Here is a 22641-nt window from a genome sequence, read left to right on the forward strand (position 1 = left end):
TACTTTCAGATGTATATCAGTGTACAATAACTCAAGCTTAGGCCTCGTACACACGATAGTAAAACAGAGGACAACAGTCTGATGGACCGTTTTCATCGGTCAAACCGATCGTGTGTGGGCCCCATAGGTTATTTAACCATCGGTTAAAAAAAAGCCAAACTTGCTTTAAATTTAACCGATGGATTCCTAACCGATGGGAAAAAATGATCGTTAGTAGGCACAACCATCGGTTAAAAATCCACGCATGCTCAGAATCAAGTCGACGCATGCTTGGAAGCATTGAACTTCGTTTTTTTCAGCACGTCGCTGTGTTTTACGTCACCGTGTTCTGACACGATCGTTTTTTTAACCGATGGTGTGTAGGCGCGACGGACCATCAGTCAGCTTCATCGGTTACCATTGTCAATCATTTCTCTTACCTACTGCGGATAATGGCATCCATTCAGGCGCAGTCTCTCCTGGATGAAGTCTTAGTCCTTAGTTTTTTGCAGTTACAGCTTTTTTCCCATCATTTTCTGTGCCTGCTGTATGCCCTTTTCTGCCTGTTTGTTCATCTGATGATGATCCCCTTTTTTAATCATCTATTTCCCCACTCCTTCTCTTCATCTGCCTCTCTACCTGATCTCTGCAGCATGCATTACATTCAGGTTATGGCCCCTCCTGCCTGTGAGGTCATTATGCTGGATGGGCTTAGGGCCATGGCAGCCATCTTGTGGATGGTTAAGGGTGCCTGGCTATGGAGGCCAATAAGATGGGGAAAGCCTGCACTAATAAGGCAACGTCACTAGTGTATTTAAAGCCTGTCAGCAGGATGGACAGGTCAGGCTGTTGTTGTTGGAGGCTCTTTTCAAGGCTTTCCTTATAATTTATGGTATGTTCTATATGTATAAATATATATGTTCCCTGCAAGCCTCACTTATGTTTTTTCTCTGAGCTCCTATATTTACCTTTATTAGTTACATGATAAGTACTCTGTCCGAAAAAGAACCTCACACTTATGTTACGTAAGAGTATGGTTCTGGGTGTTTAGTATTTCCTAGAACCAGAAGAGTGCCTCTAATTGCTGCATCCTGTCTGTTTGCAGCACTGCTCATAACTCTTCAAACAAAAGATCCAGAGGACCCAGATGCCATGATCACTCTTCAAAATGGACTTCTTCAAAATTGTACAATTCTCATTCTAATTTTCAGATACGGTGGAAGCAAAAATACTGAATGAAAGAAATTATGTATGTCATGCGACAAGTATTACAGGAACCTGTGGTTGTCCTGGCAGCCCAAATTCAGCAGCCAACGGCACCACCGTTACTACCTGTCAAGTCAAGAATCATAATTTAAGCTTTTACCTGTCAGCTTTAACATCACAGGAAATACCACCAGCCCAGCCTCAATTTGTCTCTGGGGAGCAGGAACTGGAGAAGGATGACGGAGCGAGACTTAACTCTTTCAATATTTGACATGGGCCCAAAAGCCATATACGTATATTGGTCGTTAAGAAGGCCATTAATGAGAAGAGCCTCAGAGGTCTCGCCAGAAAGCTACCCAATATTATCCACAGCTAGAGAAACAATTAGCATCTTTTCCATTTATGCCACAAATTAAGATACACTTTTAGGAAGAATTAAATATTCAAAAAATCCATCTCAAACATTCTCTTGCCAGCATATAATTTTTTTTGAAGCTTTTGGGTAGCTCTCTTCTTGCTTCCTACGTGTAAATTGGCCCAGTGACATCTAAGGCCTTTTTAGAGGTGTTTCCTTGCCCAGTGGGATAGAGCTTCTCTCCATCAGCTCAATTGGATGGCCCCACTAAGTGCAAATGATCTCTGGTGGCAGAAGATCCCCATAAATCTCAGTAGCTGCCATCGTGACCTTTTCAGACCATATGGCCTGAGAAGCCCTGAGGATCTTTTCCCTGAATCATCAGGTGAAAGCAGTCCTCTCCAGATGTACAATTGGGTGGCAGTGTCTTTTGTACAGTGTTTGAGTAGAACACAAAACCAAAGTTTGTGCATGGAGGTGACCCCCTCCCTGAAGTGAGCAGAGAGAAATATGGAAGACCTAAAGGCAATGAACATCTAGGTCATCAATATTATCACTTCATAAATGAGTGGCATGTCTCCTTACTCCTGAGGACAAATGTCAAGCTGTTACTTTAAACTTCCACACATTTATGTCACTTTACTGCATGGATCTGGCAGCCTGGGCATCTATAAAGTTTTGTGCCAGAGCGGTGAGCGCTTTATTCTTCTGTCTCTCATTAAATACACTTTGCATCATACCCTCTCATGTTGCTAGTTATTTACCACATGTGTATTGGCCCCACAAAAACAGGTACAGTATTTGTATCAATACTTATTGTAAATGTCCTTTCCTGGAGCTTAATCACTGCATCATACATTACCCACCCTCTAATTTTGATTCTAGTTATGAGAATCAATGTATTCTATCTTGAGGAAACATTTATAATCATCATTAACTTTGTGGGTAGTGTGGGGCTGAGCCACTACCATATGTATTCTGCCATGTTTAGGCACCAGAATTTTTTTTTTACAATGAGCATTGATACAAATTACTGTTATATTGTCCCTTGGATTTGACCGCCTGATGTTTTCAAAAGTTTGCCCACACAAGCCCCAAAAAAATATGAAAACAGTAAGTTGTTTAGCTATGTTATGTGAACTTTTACAAGTAAATTATACCAATCATAGTGAAAAAATAAAGGCAAGAAGTATATATATATAACACACTTTCCAGTGTTGTTTGGATACATACAAATCAGTTTTGCACATAGGTTCAAATATGTTTCACTTACTTGCGGTCAATATTTGAAGCAGAAGCATAGTGCAAAGATGTCCGGCCCCAAATATCTGCTTCATTCACGTTTGCACCAGAGTTCACTAAAACCTCAATACAGTGGAAGTGGCAGTTAACCGATGCATAATGCAAGGGTGTCCTAAAAATAAATATATCATTGTTAAAAGCTGCTGCAGGCTTTCAATAATACTTAGCAAGATCATTTTTAAACCTTTTACTGTATACATCTATTGCCAACACAACACTGTCTTTTTTAAGATTTGCATAGTAGCCCCATGATGAATACAAATAGAGGTAAAGGGGAGGAAATAGGGTGTGTTGATGAGCAACGTAGATATCTTTTCCAGGAGGCTGGGACATCAGCCACCCTTACCAAGGTGATACCCTGATTTTTGGACTTGTTATAGGCCTATTTTTCCATCAGTTGACTCCTATTTCTCCGTCTATTTGCAGATTCGACCAATGTGATTTGGCTGTCTGCCGACTGTACCAACAGACTTTTTAGAGAAGTTCTCTACCAGGCTTCTCTATCCTTGATGCGTGATGCGTTATTACTACAGAGATGCTGTCCAGTCTTAGTACTTAGCTGACACTATTATCATTGTCAATCCTGTTTCTGGGTTTGGCTCTTCTGGTGATTATCTCCGGCCCTCCTCCTGGAGGTAGACACTCTCTGAACTTTTGTCGCAGAGAGCTTCTATCAGGTAGGTATTATCGCTGAACCTGGATTACCAATCTGTATTACTTTACTGCAGAGACGCTGCCTCCCCTCCCCCTTTCCCATTTTTTTACCTCAATGGATTCTTTCATACTATTTATCTACCATCCTATACATATTCATCTTCACTATCTTAGATACACTTTTCGCCAACAATCCCCCACGTCCGCCATGGGGGCAACCTAGTGGCGTCCTGAGACCCCTTCTGCCTCTGGGCTTCTGGGTAAGCAACCACTCAAATATTACTGCTGACCTGTATTCATTATATCGATAGTGGAGGAAGAGGGCGCTAGTAAAAATTTGTTAATACCTAAATTAGGACACCCTCAGGACGAGGGTCCCAATGGTATAAGTGAGAAAATTGTCAACCTTTCTATATGCGTTTTCAAAATAAATTACCTATTTTTATAGATTATTCCTCCTGATGAAGCGACATTAAGACCACGCAACTAGTAGAGGATCTTTAATCTATGAGGATAACTTCATTACCATATATCTCTTTTTGGGAGAAACCTATGAGTAATTGTATACTGTAAGGTTATATCTCCCTTTTTTATTGGTATATTGATTTTGTTCAATCGTATGTTTTTTTATATGTAATAAGTAATATTTATATTAAAGTTTGATTATCTGTCTATCAGTATCGGGATAGTCCATAAGCAATTTTCCTTGATTTGTGAGAGGACAGCTTTAGCAACTGTCCGCATCCTCTTTCCTCCACTTCACCTCTATATACATTTTGGATGATGGTACTTTTTATACCTTAATTGTAGGACCTAATATCTGAGGCTATATTCAAAAATTCCACATGAACACAAATAGAGGCTGTGACAGGAGTGACTCTGGTCCGGGGGTTTGTGGAACTCAGCTTGCCCTGGAGAGTTCTGGAGGCTTCTTGTCAGCTTCCAGGACGCCTCTTATTTGTAAATCACCCTGTGTCTCTAATAGGGGCACAGGGTGAATGAGAACTCCATTTTGATCTGTGCTGTCTCATGCTGTTGTGTACTATATGCTGTGATGGTTTGGGGTGTGACTGTATTCAATTGTCTATTGTGGCTGTCTGCCTCAACTATTATGGGATGTGTAAGTGTCTTGCTGTGAGAAAAGAGGGAGGGGGGATTCCTCCAGCAGCCCCTTGCAGATAAGACTGTTTACTGATGAGAAGTTTGAACACACCTAACCTGTGTGCCCATTGTCCATTGTCATTGGACAGTTTAACCCACCCTGTTTTCCAAGGGTGGGAGGGAAGTGTTTTGAAGTGAGATATCTGTGTGTCCATGTGTGATAATAAAATCAGTTTGTTTTTGCCACTCTACACTGAGGGGTTGTCTGGTTATGTGGTGAACAAGAAAAAAAACTTACTGGGCCAAAATCCAGGAAAAAACAAACAATCCTCAAGTTAGAAGACAGTTGAGTCCAAGAATGGAGGCAAGACGGTCATCAAAAATAGCTCAAACCCAACATCATAAACCCTGTGACTTCAGGTAAAGGTGTGTCATCCTACCTTGCGCTGATGAAGTCCCGCCTGTGGACGTAACGCGTACAAGGGGGAGGAGTCACCACAGACGTTACCCACAGCCATCGCTGTTGCAATTGTTTTCTATGCTGTCTGTAAGTGCCATCTTCGTGAGTAGTTTCGCTTTTGTTTTATCTTTGCAATTAAACACTCCTTATACAGAGAGCACTAGATTGTCTTCATTTATGTTTCATATGCTTGTTGGAGACAAAGCTCAGGACCTTGATCGTCACCTTTGGTATGCTGATCGATTGGATGTTCTAAGTAGTTACACTGGGAATGAGTTACATGCCATGTGACCTATTATAGGTCAAATCAGTGAGGTGAGAGGCCACTCTGTGTGTGGTGGAGGGATTTCTGGCCACGTTTGATCCACATTGCATGCCGTCATTTTCATTGTGCCTTTTCACAATCACTTGTGGACTGTTTCTTCTCATGGACATTATTTATTAATGTTTATATTTACATTTTAGGTTGCGCTGCACTGCTTTTATTGTTAAAGGAGGGATCTTAAGAAAGAAGTTCAGGCAACCAACTTCTCAATGAGACAGACATTGGGTATTCCTCATAGTGGAACATACTGATGTTTAAAGTGAACAAGGATGGTGGAAACTAAGGGGTATTAAACCTGAATTCGCCCAAAAGAGAATGTTGGTGGATAAAGAAACCTTCTCAAAGGAAAGGCAGGGATGAGATATAACAAACGCCAATTTGATGTACAGGAACAGGGGGATCCGAAGAAGTAAACTAAGGGGGGTCTTGCAACTAAACTTCCAGAGATGTACTTAAGGAGTGATAGACCACATTGTAACCCTGCCTTACCAATTAGCAACACTATGATTCTAAAAAGGCACCCCTGAGGAGAGTAGCACCCTCTGCTGTGGAGTGAGGGGTAGAAATATTCAATTAGTAGTAGCTTCACCTTAGGATAGGAAAAGAAAAGGAATCTAAATGGCATGTCTCTTGAAGACTGCAGCTTGGATGCAGAAGAGGTAATTGTTTTCTGATAGACAAGTTTCACGAAGGACTCCAGACTTACACTACGTCTCAAAGGGGAAAAGGAAACTAGGGACCCAGAGAAGTGCTGAACACTCACTATCCACTGTGGAGATCATCTCAACACACACTTAGCACCATCAAGCATAAAGAGCAGGTCATCTGAACTGTCACAGGGAGATTTCCCAAGATTAACTCTTCCGAATGTGAAGGTATTGCAGCACCTAGGTGATATCCAATGCAAGTCAGGTAAAAACATTGACCCACAGAGGAATTATTTAACAACACAGGAATTGTCTGTTCCAGAGAACCAGACTGAAGGACTGGATAACAGGAAATACCCAGTAAAGGGGTACTCCCATGGGCATGGGGATGCAACCAACTGATACCCACCAAAGACCATAAAACAGCCTCTGGAACATCTCAGTCCAAAAAAACGAATTTAGCGCTTCGTCCCAGGGATTAGTCTCCGTACCACAAGAAGAGTCCAAAGAAAAATGAGAGACTATACTTAAGGGACATCGCTCAAAAAACCCACAACCCTAAAAGTGGGGGAACAAGAAAAAAAATGAATTACACATATGGAAGAAGTTGAGGCTCCACAGAGGGAGGGGCCCCTTGAAAAGATTGTGCTAAACATCCCTGATGGATGGTGATCTAAAGACACCTGGCTAAACTTATTTGGATGAAGTTTGCAGGCAATATGATTCTCAGCAATACTGTATGAATTCAGGAAACTGATACATTTTTAATGAGAGTTTTCTGAGTGTTCCACAGTGAGGATGCCAAGAAAAAGTACTAAGATGAACATAAGGACCATGCTGTGAACAGGGTCTGAAAGTGGCAAAGGATGTTAAATGGTAAGGTCCTCACTGAGAAAGGAAGAACTAGGAACTGAACCCTATGGACCTTGTCGACCAACAGTCCCCTCAGGAGAGGGATAGGGCTGTGCAATATCAAGAAGCACAAGAGGAGTAAAGACAAAAAGGGGAAAAAGAATCCCCTGCAAGAAGAGCTTGAGTTTACATAGGATGCAGTTTCCAAGGATAGGCTCCTACTAAGGTAAGAATCAGAGATATCTGGATATGAAAAACCCAAACAGTTGGGAGGATGCACAATGGGATTCTGCAAAAGCAGAAGGGTGAAGCAGGGCAGAAGAAGAAGATGCCCTATTCAAGGATGTAGGCCACAAGGGCTGACTTGAGCACCCAAATGCTGGGGAGATTACTTATAGAGTGACCCAGCAGGATGAGCAAACAGCCCCCTACTTGTTGAAGCTGGGACACACCTTGAAGTAGTAGGGTGAGCAGAGGGATTAGAGGACCTCTGGCTTCAAGCCCTGTGACATGAGTGGGTGCAAATACTCTGACTGTTTAGGTGCTTTTGTCACTGTAGTGGATAAAGTAGAAGGGAATAGTTTGGCTCTTTCCACCGACCTCCTGTATAGAGGCAGGAATGCAATCTAACCATCAACCACCAGAGGCATTGCTAATGACTGTGTGAAGAGCAGGCCCAAAGAGGCGATTTACCCCAAAGGATAACCAAGTCAGATGTGGACATGTCATTGCTATCCTAGGAAAAAAGGCAAAGTGTTCTATGCGGCATCAATGCCATGCAAGAAAGAAGCATAAATGCTTGCAATCCATTACAGATGTTTTGTTCCAAACATTCAATGAAGCAAGTGCCTACCCCAGCAGTGACATGGTCCTCTTGAGGGGATCTAATAGAAAAGTGATAAAGTTTCACAAATGAAGTCAACATCAACACAGGGTGGAGAGTTATTCCAGTAAATGCAAATTGGGAACCAATAAGGAAGCTAATTGCTCATCAGTAAAATGCCAATAGATGAGCACACCTTGATATCATTTGGTAGCATGCTTGTAGTTAGATTACTGGTGCATCTACAGTGGGTAGAGACCACTTGGCAATCAATTACCTCTCAAAAGGGAAATGTTGCATTACATTATAGCCCATGATGCTACAAGGTGTTCCCTGTCCCCAAGAAGAATGAACTAAATGGTAGTTAATGGAAAGATCTTTGCAGCAAGGTCTGCAACATCCTCTGCATACAGGGTAGCAAACACATCATCAACAAGGTTGAGAACATCCCCTTGTAAATCTGGGTATTTTGCAGGTGTCACAAAAACATCCTCCCCAGTAGTAGACTATGAGGAATTTGAATCAGCGATAGTAACAGGGGCCTCTTGCACACTTTGAGTTGAGGAGAGAGAGCTAAACTCTGCTGGGGATGCTGCTGAAGCGCACATAAAGCCTAGCCTAATGCTCTAGTAATTGGGCACAAGCAGGCAAAAAAGTTCAAACTGGACATGGAGGTCCTTGTGGACATGGGAAGGCATTGTCCATCGGAGCTGAAGAAGCCTTTGTAATAATAGGGGTCCCAGGTTATATTCTAGATTACAGGCATTGGCATTTTACAGAGATATCAGGAAAATGCCCCTAGAACCAGTAGAAAAGTATAGGCTAAGGTCACCTATTGCAGCAGGAATGTTCTCTGTGCATCTTCGGCAAGACATGTTGCACCACATGGTGGAAATATGGCTACCCAAGTGAAGAAAGACCTTGCATACTCACAAAAAGCTGGTGATAGTAGTAGGTGGCCAAGTCATTGTAGACAGGCAGTGAAAAGAGAACAGAGGCTGGAAGATCCACATGGTGCTTTAGGAGTAGGAGCAACACCAGGATGGTTCTTCTGCTAGGCTGAAATGGTGAGAAAAATCGCATGAAGCCCTTCACATAGTGAACAACATCAGCACTCAATTCCCCCAGCCTTAACCCCGCATTGTGGGGTCGCAGAGTCAGGATAGCAGAGATAGCAGAGTCAGGACTAGGGTTCTGGGCTCCACCCTCCTGAGGAGTCCAGGCATGCAAGGGAGAAGCCAGAGTGCAGGCTTGCAAAGGAGAAGCATGCATGTCTGCATGCTATAGTCACAAGGCCCAAAGCTGTGGGCTAAGCAGCACAGAAGCTGAGAGGAGGTACAGTGATTGTACAGGAACTTTGGTACATGGCCAAGAGGGCTGAAGCGTAAAGCCTAAGTGGCAGTATTGCTGAAGAGCCAGGTGGCTTGGTATTTTCCGCTGAATATCACTTTACTGCTGTAGCAACTTGAAACCCCTGTGTGGGAAGTTTGTATGGACGTTTTTTTCTTTTTTTTAATAAAAGTGGGCCAACAAGCCCTTAAAAAAACAAAACTGGCATAGACTCTGCTCACTGGCTTGCTCTACACAGAAGCTAAACAACCCCCAACATTACAATACACACACACAGTATACTGTATATACAATATATATATATATATATATTGGCAGAGGGAGGCTCTGTCCCTATGGAATTGGATGTAAAATGGACACAGAGTTTGAATATCTACAGACTGCAAGACTGCAGAGAATAGAGTCTAAATGGAGAAAGCTGCTCTGGCAGTTTTCTCCAGGTTTTGCTAGTTCCGGATGGGACTCTGTAGTTTGGTGATCCCTAAGGGTCTTGGGTGGTATGGGATCTCCAACCCTGGGTCTTGAGGATGACCAGCAGGGTGTGTGCCCAGGTGCACACAGCCCATATAACAAGGGGCTAGTGAGAGTAGAAGGTGGAGGAAGGTGGAGTTGGAGCAGTGGCTGCTAGTGAGAGAGTGTCTCTGTGTGAAGATAGATGCTGTGTGCGTTAAGAAGCTCAAAGCTGTGTTAGGGGCTTGAAGCTGTGTGCGTCCAAGGAGCCAGAAGCTGTGTGCATTGAAGGGCTTGAAGCTGTGTGCGTCCAAGGAGCCTAAAGCTGTGTGCGCTAGAGGAGCCCAAGACTGTATGCATCCAAGCTGTGGACCTGGAAGAGCTGGTGGTCTGAGGGACCAGTACCTTATAGTGTTGCTGAAGAGTAGCCAGGTGGGCTAGCATTTTCAGTTATGTCTAAATGATATTTAAACCCCTGTGTGGGATTCCTGAGTGGACTTTTGTTTTTTCCATTTAATAAACGTGGGCTGCCAGGCCCTTAACTAAAAACGCCTCTCTGATGTGGACTCACTACACAAAAATGCATCTATCACTGAGCTGAACAATCCCCTGTGTCACAATATATATACACACACACAAACACACAGTATACTATATATACTAGCAATCCAACCTCCAAGAATACTAGCAAAAAACTGAAGCATCATAGTTGAGGAGGGATTATTTTCCAGTGTCCAAGCCTCCTGTGGGCAGCAGTAACCTGATTGTATTGAAGATTCATAGATTCCTTTGTCCTTCAATGGACTATAAAGAATGTGTGTTTTTTAAATATTTCATGGTTTTGACTAGTATACAGATTGGTACAACAAGTAATATGAAATACTTTAATGCCATCTAGCTACAGGTGAAATGCAACTTAAAAGGTGAAACTAATATATCAGATAGACTCATTACATGCAAAGCAAGATAGTTCAAGCCATGATTTGACATAATTGTGATGATTATGGCTTACAGCTTATAAAAACCCACGTAAAGTTGCCCCTGGGTCTATGAGGCGCAGTCAATGTTAAGTATGGCCGTCGTTCCCGCATCGAAAATTAAAAAATTTACGTCGTTTGCGTAAGTCGTCCGTGAATGGTGCTGGACGTAATTTACGTCCACGTCAAAACCAATGACATCCTTGTGACGTCATTTAGAGCAGGGCTCAAAATTTCAAGTCCTGAGCTACTAGCCAGGCCTCAAGAGTTACTCGCCACCAGTTGCCCCACCTAATTCATACACTGCCCTGCGCCTAATTGCACCCGTAAACACGCCCTTGTAGATTATCTCATGGAATGACACTGTTAAATGTTTTATGCAGAATCAAGTTACAAAATTAAATATTACCAACAACAACTTTAACAAAATGGGACAGGGCACTGGGGGCAGACCAGAGGGACAGGGCACTAGAACTGGGTCTCTTCCCCATTCTCTTGCTGTCTCCTCTGCAACTCCCATCCATACTCTCTCTCTCTCTCTCTCCCATTCATCTCATCATCAGGAGCCTGTGTGTGCGGCTCCACACTTGCATGTCCCCACTTCCCCCTTTTATTCAGGCTGGCAGTGAGGAGAGGAGGTGCAGCACAGCGCGAGGGAGTACAATCCAGCGCTGAGATCCACACAACTGCACAGCCATTGACACCATAGCACAGCGCACACTGACAGCGCACAGCACACATTGAGACCAGTCTGTTCACAGTGCTCAGGCTGAACTGCTGGACACTTACATAGAGCACAAGGAGAAGAAAACTGTACAAACTGGAAGGCTGCCGCTGTCATGTCAGGGCAACTTTCAGTGAGCGCTGCACCGGAGTGGTAATTTTCGCAATCCTCCACCTCACTTACTTACTTTCTGCTCTCCAGCTACATTGGTCGGGGGAGGGGGGCAGGCTCAGAGAGGTCATACTGTTAGGTCCCATGGCTTAATGAGAATTGTAAGGAGAGCACCTGTGTACTGCTCTGCCTGTGCGCGGCTCACCAGACTACTTTTCCCGAGCATGCACCTTTCCTCTTCGGCCGCCAATCTCATCGGGACTCTAAGTGTAGGCACAGATTGGAGGGAGATTGGTCATGTAGCCCTGTCATCACTCGCCCCCAGCTTAAATCCACTCGCCAAATGCTAGTAGGCGAGTGGAAATTTTGAGGGCTGATTTAGAGCAATGCATGCCGGGATATTTTAGGGATGGCGCATGCGCAGTTCGTTTGGCGCGGGGACGCGCTTCATTTAAATGAAACATGCCCCCTACCCGCCGAATTTGATTTCTGCCGGGTGTTTTACGCTACGCCGCCGCAACTTTACAGGCAAGTGCTTTGTGAATAAAGCACTTGCCTGAAAAACGTGCGGCGGCGTAACGTAAAACATATACATTATGCCCGCCCAAATTTACGCCCATCTACGTGAATCTGCCCCAAAGTGTCTCACTCTAATCAGATAATTAAGCCATAACACCTGTGAAGGGTTCCAGAGCCTTTAAATGGTCTCTCAGTCTGGTTCAGTAGGAATCAGAATCTTGGGAAAGACTGCTGACCTGACAGTTGTGCAGAAAACCATCATTGACACCCTCCATAAGGAGGGAAAGACTCAAAAGGTAATTGCCAAAGAAGTTGGATGTTCCCAAAGTGCTGTATCAAAGAACATTAATAGAAAGTTATGTGGAAGGGAAAAGTGTGGAAGAAAAAGGTGCACAAGCAGCAGGGATGACTGCAGCCTGGAGAGGATTGTCAGGGAAAGGCCATTCAAAAGTGTAAAAAAGGGGGGAAGTTGGGACTTTGAATGAGATGCGTTTTAAGCAGTATGCAATTAACTATATATATGGAATATACAAAATGTTTCCATAGTAGCCAGGCTCAAGGTTGCCAACCAAAAAAGCACTAAACCAAATTGATCTGTCTAACCATATGCAATCAAAAACAGAGGTTTAGTTACATGCATTTGCAAATACCTGTTTTAAGCTGCAATGCCAACGTCAAGGCACCCCGTGTATTGCAGTCCTAGCTGTGATTTTAAAGCCTCCTAATAAGGAGCACAGGTGTGCTAATCAATAGGCAGGGGGCAGGTGGTAACCTAAACCCGCCCCTACCCATAGTTTGTCTGGCAAAAAAGAGCACTGGAAAAACCAAAAGAAAAACAGGAGTGGAACCAAAACATGCCTACCAAACCGAAATACCACCAAACTAAGTGCGGACCACATCAAATTGGGTCAGCTAGTCAAAGAATGACAATGCATAGATTAAATGTTGGCGGTAGATCTGTGGAGGCACTCTATTCCACTCCTGAAAACGCATCTCCATCCCTGAATAGTGTTTAAAAGTGGGGGGTTTGGGACTTTGAATGAGGCATATGATAGACACTAACCATAGGCCTCCATCCCTGTAAATGTGTAAAAAAGGAGGGAAGTTGGGACTTTGAATGAGATGCATTTTTTTTTTTTTTTTTTTTTTTTTTTTTTTTTTTCTTGCCACTTCAGACTTCACCACAGCGAGAGGCATGCTCATGATTTTATTCATAATTCCGTCTCTACATCTGGTTTAGCATCATTTGTGGTCTATTACTTATCATGTTTTATACTTGTTATTTTATTTTTATAGACCGTTCCCCCTTTTTTTTTTTTTTTTTTTTTTTTTTTTTTTTTTCCTCCTTCGTCGGGAACTATATCCAATGTATTAAGTACGGATTTTCAATGCAAAAAGAGAAGTTTTTTTTTTTTTTTTTTTTTTTTTATCCGCGTGACAGAGAAAAAAAACAAAAGCCCCTTTACCCCCCCCCCCCGACCAGAAAACCACCCCTCCTCCCCCCACCCTACCCCCGCCCTGGACCATCCCACGACTCCACTTGATGAATTCCTTCCCTTAGTTACAAATACATTCCTATTCCTCTCTCAGGTTTTCTGCGAAACTCCAGGACTTTTTAAATTCCAACCAGGGTGCCCACATATCCTTTTCCCCTGCCTTGTTTTTATAAGTTCCATATTTTAATTTCTCTCTCCTATAAGTATCCTCAACGGAGTCGATCCACTCCCACATTTGCGGACTTTCCAGATCTCTCCATTTTAGGGGTATCAGTCGTTTCGCTGCATTAAGCAAATGAGGGATCAATGAACCCTTATATTCCTTCTCTGGAACCTCCCCCCCGTGAAAGAGAACTACCCATGGGTTATCTTCTACTTCATTTTTTGTTATTACTTTTATCAGGGCCAAGATTTTTTTCCAATAGGCTTTGATTTTCAGGCAGTCCCACCAAAGGTGCGCCATCGTTCCTCTTGACGCAGAACATCTCCAGCATTTCTCTGACTCCCCCACTCTGAATTTGGCCATTTTATCTGGGGTGGCGTACCACCTCGTCAGACATTTAAAGTTCATCTCAGCGGTTCTTACATCCACCGCCGAGGTGTGAGTCATGTTCAGGATTCTTCCTATGGACGTTTTCCCCCTTGGGACACCTAAATCTCTTTCCCAATCTTGGATGTATTTTAACGTGTCCAACTCTTCCGTTTTCTGCAGATAATTATAGATTTTAGATATATTTCCTTTTGAGCTTTCGGTGCTACACATTTGTTCCAAACTAGTGTACTCCTCTTGTGACCGCAAAGGGTGTGGGAGGCTCTTGACGAATGACACCAACTGCAAGTATCTCCACTCGTCAAGCGCCCTAATTCCAATCCTATATTTGATATCGTGAAGTGTCCTAATTTTACCCTCTAGTGTTATATCTTTTAGTTGTATTCTATTTGTAATCCAATTTCCGCCTACTTCTTTTGTCCCTGGTGGAAAATATTCATTTTCTTTTAAATCTATTAAAGGTGAGTTAAATTCTGTTTTTAATTGTTTATGTAATCTATCCCAGATCCTCCACGCATTATGTGTAATTGTGTGTGTTGACTTGTGTAAAAATCTATATTGTGGTGGGTTCCAAATTAATCTCCCTAGCTGTGCCCTCGCTAATGTGCATTCAATGTGGATCCATCTTTTATCCTGGGACTCTTTAGCCCATTCTATAACCCGTGAGAGAACCGAAGCATTATAATACAATCTGATATCCGGTACCGCTAAGCCTCCCTTTTTCTTGGCCCGTTTTAGTGTTTGAGCAGACACCCTGTGTTTTTTATTATTCCAAATATAGTTCATTATGAGGGAGTTAATTATTTTGATGTATGACGGTGGCAGATAAATTGGGACCATTTGAAACTTATATAGAATTTTTGGGATAAGGACCATTTTTACCACATTTATCCTCCCGAACCACGAGATTGGTTTATTATATATGTTTTTAATTTCTCTTTTAATTTCGTTAAGCAGGGGGATAAAATTTATTCTATATATTTTCTTGAAGTTATTTGCCAGTTTTATGCCCAGGTACTTAATCTCTCTTTGCCATGTAAAGTTATATTTCTTCCGCAGATATTGTTCTTCCTCTTTAAGAATGTTAATGTTCAGGATCTCCGTCTTTTCTGTATTAATTTTAAAGTTTGATACCTCACCATATTGTTTTAAGGTAGCTATTAATTTCGGGATAGTGACTCTTGGGCTGCTTATAAAAAATAGAATATCGTCTGCAAAGGCGGACAATTTGTGCTCGTCTTCTCCTACTTCTACTCCATTTATTTCTGGATTTTGTCGAACCATTGCCAGCAGGGGTTCCAATGAGAGGACAAAAAGGAGGGGGGACAGGGGGCAACCCTGCCTAGTTCCATTTCTCATCTCGAAGGGTGCGGAAAGAGATCCGTTGATCTTGATCCTAGCACATGGATGGAAATAGAGAGTTTTGATCCATTTGATCATCCTTGGACCTATTCCTATAAATTCTAATGTTTGTATCAGGAACCCCCAGTCTACCCTGTCGAACGCTTTCTCAGCGTCTACTGACAGGAATAGACCGGGGGTCCCTTTTTCTTTGATCTGCTCCAAGAGAAGAAGTGCCCTGACCCCGTTGTCCTTACCCTCCCTCCCAGGTATAAAGCCAACCTGGTCTGGGTGGACCATAACTGTCATCATCCCCTTCATTCGTTCGGCCAAAATTTTTGCATACAGTTTAGTATCAGCATTCAGGAGTGAGATTGGTCGGAACCCTGAGCAAATCGTGTTGTCCTTTCCCTCTTTAATGACAGTTATCGTAGCTGTTAATGCCTCTCTACTCATCTCGTAGTCTAGCCCCAGGCCATTGAAGTATTGGCAAAGTCTAGGGATTAAGATGGTACTAAACCTTTGTATGTAGGCTGACGTGAAACCGTCTGGTCCGGGGCTTTTCCCCTTAGGGGTATTTTTTAAGACCTCACTTATTTCCTGCTCAGTTATACATTCCTCCATTCTTTCTATCTCGTACTCTTCTAACTTCGGTAGGTTAGTTTGCTGTAATACTTCCCTGATCTTATCCTGTTTTTCGGCTGGGTCCCTAAACTTCTGTTGAACGTCGTATAGTTTTTCATAATAGCTTCTAAAAGATTCTGCTATTTGATTTGTCGCGTATACTAAGTCTCCATTCCCGTTCCTGATTTTTTCAATAAAATTCCTGGTTTTCTTTTTTCTTACCATTCTGGCCAAGTTTTTACTAGGTTTATTTCCCCAGACGTATCTTTCTCTCTCTATCCTGTCTATGAAATTCTTGGTTTCTTGCCCGGCAAGGGCTTTATATTCATCTCTTGTTATAGTTAACTTACGGAGTGTTTCCCTCTTTTGGCCCTGTATTTTATGTTCCTGTTCCAGCCTATATATCTCCTCCTTTAATGTTTTTAGTTTACTCATTCTTATTTTCTTTTTCTTTGCCCCTTCTGCAATAAAAATCCCTCTTATATAGGCTTTGTGGGCGTCCCACAGGGTTGCTCTTGAAATACCCTCCCTGTCATTCTCCTGAAAATACCATTCCAATTCTTTCTGTACTCTTTCGACCACCTCCTCGTCCCCCAACAGACCTTCATCCAATCTCCATTCCGGTGGGATGGTTTTTTGTATAGATGTACTTATTTTCATAGTTACAGGAGCATGGTCTGATAGTGTCGTGATCTCACAACTTGCTTCAACCACCCTCTCCAAAAGTCTGTGGTCCACGAGGATGTAGTCGATCCTCGAGTACGTCCCATGTACAGGGGAAAAAAACGTATAGTCACGTGTCTTGGGGTTGAGAATTCGCCAGACATCAACCATTTGGTTTTGTGACATTTGTTTTTTCAATAGCTTAAGATGCTCACCACTATTCCCCTGTACCTGGGACGTACTATCAAGGCTCGGGCACATGCAGAAGTTAAAGTCCCCCATCAACACTACATGTCCCTCTTCAAAATCTTTTAATTTTCTGAGGATTTTACTAATATATTTAACCGGATTCACATTGGGGGCATACACATTTGCCAGGGTGAAATCCTCCTCTCCTAGTTTTATTTTCAAGAACAGGTATCTCCCCTCAGGGTCTATCAGTCTGTCCACCAATGTGAATCTAACTCCTCTTGAAAATCCAATGGCAACCCCACGAGATCTCGATGAGACTGTATCTCCATAATGCCAAACAGGATATTCAAGTGAGTGCAGCTTTATATTGGACTCTAAGGTAATGTGGGTCTCTTGTAGGTAGACAATATCTACTTTATACTGCGTTAATTCGCCAAGAATTTTATGTCTCTTGATATGGGAGTTTAATCCTTTTACATTGTATGATAGGAACTTAATATCTGTCATTTATCTTTTTTTTTTTTTTTTATAAGATTGAAGAGAATTCTTGTGGAGTCGTTCAGATGGTCCCCCTCCCGTTTCCCTCCCACCCCCCCTCCCCCCCAAATCCCCATCCCACCCACCCCCACCCTGGCCCGCTCTTGGCCTGGGAGCCGCTGGTAGAAGACTCATCACCTTCATCCTCGGCTCCTCTTTTATGGTGGTGCTCAAAGCACTCCACTGACTCCCCCTCATCCCCCCCTCCCCCCCCCCCAATCCAGCATCCTGAGATTCTAGGCCAACCAGTGCCCCGCTAGCCCACCCACTCCGGTAGTTCTGGAACTGTTAAGTCCATTTTCGAGCAGAAATCTTTTAGTTCCTCTGGGTGCCTTAGTCTTGCTGTTTTACCCCCCTTTATGCCTATCAGGCACGCCGGGAAGCCCCATTGGTACTTTATATTTTGTGCTCGCATCAGCTCTAAGAGGGGTTTCAGGTGTCTTCTTCTTGCCAATGTTTCTTTCGACAGATCGGAGAATATTTGTAGCTCAGTCTCTCTATATTTCAGGGGAGGTTTCCCCCTAAGCCTTCCCCAGATTTCTGCTTTATCGACGTAATTCCTGAAACGAACCACTACATCCCTAGGACCGAATCTTTCTATCTGTTGGGGATTCCCCACTCGGTGGACTCTCTCGATCTTAAGGGGCTTAGATTCTACTGGTCTCTCCAGCAGGGGGTTAAAAATTGTGTTCATGATCTCTCTGAGGTCTTCATCTTTTTCTTCTACTAGCGCTCTGATTCTAAGGTTCTGTCGCCTGTTGCGATTCTCCTGGTCCTCGATCCTATATACCGTCAATCTCTGATTTTCGGTCAGGGCCTTTACTTGCTTTTTCAGGGAGTTTATTTCCTGGTCCTGTTCCTCTATTCTCCTTTCCGTCTCTACCACTCTATCGAGGAGCCCTCCGAGGTCTGTTCTTACCTTGTTAATTTCCGTCTTTATAATATTTTCCATGACATTTTCCATCCTCTGCAACATTGCGTTCATCTCCGCCTTTGTAGGGGGGTGTGTATCTTGGGCTGGCTCCTCTACGTTATTTTGCTCTTGCTCGCTTTCTAGCGTCGTTTCACCTCTAGAGCTCTCCGCACTACCTGCACCTTTTTTTTTATCACTCTTCTTCTTTTCATTCTTCTTTGCGAGTCCCGGGCTTTTAAGGCTCCCTTCTTGAGTCATATATTGCTGTATGGAGCTATTCCCCGAATTAGTCTTAGTTGGTTTAGTAGTACCACCTCTCGTCGATCTATTCATTTTGTTGGAGGGTCTGATTCTCTTCCCCAGTTTGGAAATGATGTTATTTTTCTCTTTTCTTTTTTTTCTTTCTTCTTCCTTCCCTCTCTTCCTTCCCTCCCCTTCCTTCCCTTCCTCCTTCTCTCCTCTTCCCCTCTCTCCTTCCCCCTCCTTCCTTCCCTTTCCCAATCTACCGTTTATTTCTTATACTCGGCCTTGGTGGTCACTCCCCACGACACTATCTCTTCCTTTCTCGCTTTATCCTCCTCTCCCCTCACTCCCTACAATCTAGCAGAATCTATTTTCGTTACTCAGCTCTACTATACTTATGGAGTTTGACACTTCAGTGACCGATTAGGCTGGTCAGTCTGTGGGGAGAGGATTGTAGAGCAACGGGGAAAAAAGAAAGGGCCCCTAAAAAAAAAAAAAAAAAAAAAAAAAAGGCAGGGAGAAGAAGGAGAATAAAAGAAACGCAACAACCAGGAAGAAGTCAGTGAAGAGGCGCCAATGAAGAGAGAGCCCGGAGCGGGGCTGCCTCCACTGCCAATCCGACCCTTTTTACCAATCCGGTTCTATCTGTGACTAACAATGGCTATTATGGTCAGGCCAGCCGTATCTTCCAGCTTGTCCTCTTATGCGGGGGGTACCAGCGGTGTAGTTTAGGGATTTGACCCCGGTATTTTCCTCCTTGCACAGAGTTGTCAAACCAAACAGGTAATTTACTGATATAGACCGACCGCCTTTAAATCTTACATCAAATGTATCCTGCCTGGTTATGTAATTATAACCATTAGGCCGTTATTACTTCGGGGACAGAGTACAGCATGTTCACCCGCATCTCCCAGCCCAGAATATCTACGCTGGGACAAACACTACAAATGTCCTGTGAGATTTCCTACAGATTTATACAGTAACTGTACAGTATATGAGGGTTTTGCGATCCTTAATCAGTTAATCAGTTGAGGCTTTATACCGGTTTATCTCTCTCCCTTTTTGATCATTGCTTTGCATCACAGTCCAGGCTTACTTATCAAAGCTCCCAAGATCTAGGCAAATAATGCGTTATATCACAGCCCCGACTTCTTTATCAGTACTGACACAATGTAAGTATTGCATTATAACACAGTCCCGCTTACTTTTATCAGTAATCCCAAATTCAAGGTAAGTATTGTGTTTAAATCACAGTCCATCAGTATTCCCCTTATCAAGGCAAGTATTGTATTGTATCATAGACCAGACTTACTCATCAGTATTCCCAACATCAAGGCAGGTAATATGTATATTTTATGTAGAATTTTTTTTTTTTTTTTTTTTTTTTTTTTTAGATCACCAAAACCGTCAGGGGGGGGGGGGGGGGGGGTCGGGACGGCGCCCGGTCCGCTCGGCTCAAATGAGCGTCTCACCCAACCTCGGGACCATTCGCAGACCCGCAGCAGCTGCTCCCTCTCTTCACATCTGATCACCCGACGCTTCCATCCGTCGGGTGTCTGTTGAGTCCCGAGTCCCGTCGGAGAGTTTGGGTCACGCTGAGCGGGACTGAGCAGGGCTCCGACTCCGGTCTCCGGGGTGTCAGCCTCACAAGCTGGCCTCCACCGGACCAGCGCTGGCTCCGTCGGATCCCCGCCACTCGCTGCCCCGGGCCATGGAGCGCTCCGGCACCTCCCACCTCACGCACGTCACGTCCTCATCACGTGAATGAATGAGATGCATTTTAAGCAGTATGCGATTAACTATATATATGTGGAATAGAGTGCCTCCACAGATCTACCGCCAACAGTTAATCTATGCATTGTCATTCTTTGACTAGCTGACCCAATTTGATGTGGTCCGCACTTAGTTTGGTGGTATTTCGGTTTGGTAGGCATGTATTGGTTCCACTCCTGTTTTTCTTTTGTTTTTTTCCAGTGCTCTTTTTTGCCAGACAAACTATGGGTAGGGGCGGGTTTAGGTTACCACCTGCCCCCTGCCTATTGATTAGCACACCTGTGCTCCTTATTAGGAGGCTTTAAAATCACAGCTAGGACTGCAATACACGGGGTGCCTTGACGTTGGCATTGCAGCTTAAAACAGGTATTTGCAAATGCATGTAACTAAACCTCTGTTTTTAATGGCATACAGTTAGACAGATCAATTTGGTTTAGTGCTTTTTTGGTTGGCAACCTTGAGCCTCGCTACTATGGAATTTTTTTTTATATTCCATATACAGTGAGGAAAATAAGTATTTGAACACTTTGCTATTTTGCAAGTTCTCCCACTTGGAAATCATGGAGGGGTCTGAAATTGTTATCGTAGGTGCATGTCCACTGTGAGAGACATAATCAAAAAAAAAAATATCCAGAAATCACAATGTATGATTTTTTAAACTATTTATTTGTATGATACAGCTGCAAATAAGTATTTGAACACCTGAGAAAATCAATGTTAATATTTGGTACAGTAGCCTTTGTTTGCAATTACAGAGGTCAAACGTTTCTTGTAGTTTTTAACCAGGTTTGCACACACTGGAGGAGGGATTTTGGCCCACTCCTCCACACAGATCTTCTCTAGATCAGTCAGGTTTCTGGGCTGTCGCTGAGAAACACGGAGTTTGAGCTCCCTCCAAAGATTCTCTATTGGGTTTAGGTCTGGAGACTGGCTAGGCCACGCCAGAACCTTGATATGCTTCTTACAGAGCCACTCCTTGGTTATCCTGGCTGTGTGCTTCGGGTCATTGTCATGTTGGAAGACCCAGCCTCGACCCATCTTCAAAGCTCTAACTGAGGGAAGGAGGTTGTTGCCCAAAATCTCGCAATACATGGCCCCGGTCATCCTCTCCTTAATACAGTGCAGTCGCCCTGTCCCATGTGCAGAAAAACACCCCAAAAGCATGATGCTACCACCCCCATGCTTCACAGTACACAGTAGGGATGGTGTTCTTGGGATGGTACTCATCATTCTTCTTGCTCCAAACACGGTTAGTGGAATTATGACCAAAAAGTTCTATTTTGGTCTCATCTGACCACATGACTTTCTCCCATGACTCCTCTGGATCACCCAAATGGTCATTGGCAAACTTAAGACGGGCCTTGACATGTGCTGGTTTAAGCAGGGGAACCTTCCGTGCCATGCATGATTTCAAACCATGACGTCTTAGTGTATTACCAACAGTAACCTTGGAAACGGTGGTCCCAGCTCTTTTCAGGTCATTGACCAGCTCCTCCCGTGTAGTCCTGGGCCGATTTCTCACCTTTCTTAGGATCATTGAGACCCCACGAGGTGAGATTTTGCATGGAGCCCCAGTCCGAGGGAGATTGACAGTCATGTTTAGCTTCTTCCATTTTCTAATGATTGCTCCAACAGTGGACCTTTTTTCACCAAGCTGCTTGGCAATTTCCCCGTAGCCCTTTCCAGCCTTGTGGAGGTGTACAATTTTGTCTCTAGTGTCTTTGGACAGCTCTTTGGTCTTGGCCATGTTAGTAGTTGGATTCTTACTGATTGTATGGGGTGGACAGGTGTCTTTATGCAGCTAATGACCTCAAACAGGTGCATCTAATTTAGGATAATAAATGGAGTGGAGGTGGACATTTTAAAGGCAGACTAACAGGTCTTTGAGGGTCAGAATTCTAGCTGATAGACAGGTGTTCAAATACTTATTTGCAGCTGTATCATACAAATAAATAGTTAAAAAATCATAAATTGTGATTTCTGGATTTTTTTTTTTGATTATGTCTCTCACAGTGGACATGCACCTACGATGACAATTTCAGACCCCTCCATGATTTCCAAGTGGGAGAACTTGCAAAATAGCAGGGTGTTCAAATACTTATTTTCCTCACTGTATATAGTTAATCGCATACTGCTTAAAACGCATCTCATTCAAAGTCCCAACTTCCCCCCTTTTTTACACATTTACAGGGAGGGAGGCCTATGGTTAGTGTCTATCATATGCCTCATTCAAAGTCCCAACCCCCCCCCTTTTAAAGGCCATTCAAAAGTGTTGAGGACTTTCACAAGGAGTGGACTGAGGCTGGAGTCAGTGCATCAAGAGCCACCACACACAGACGGATCCTGGACATGGGCTTCAAATGTCGTATTCCTCTTGGCAAGCCACTCCTGAACAACAAACAACGTCAGAAGTGTCTTACCTGGGCTAAAGAAAAACAGACCTGGTCTGTTGCTCAGTGGTCCAAAGTCCTCTT

At 43.4% G+C, this 22641-nt stretch overlaps 1 protein-coding gene across 1 annotated transcript in view; it reads right to left on the bottom strand.

The window, feature by feature from the left end:
* Window positions 1-22641, bottom strand: part of ANKRD44 (ankyrin repeat domain 44) — a 217624-nt gene that overhangs the window by 80569 nt on the left and 114414 nt on the right. Inside the window, 1 exon segment of the mRNA XM_040357119.1 lies at window positions 2814-2954. Within this exon segment, the coding sequence (XP_040213053.1) occupies window positions 2814-2954 (141 nt within the window).

The sequence above is a fragment of the Rana temporaria genome, chromosome 6 (assembly GCF_905171775.1).
Source record: "Rana temporaria chromosome 6, aRanTem1.1, whole genome shotgun sequence".
NCBI classification, from domain to species: domain Eukaryota; kingdom Metazoa; phylum Chordata; class Amphibia; order Anura; family Ranidae; genus Rana; species Rana temporaria.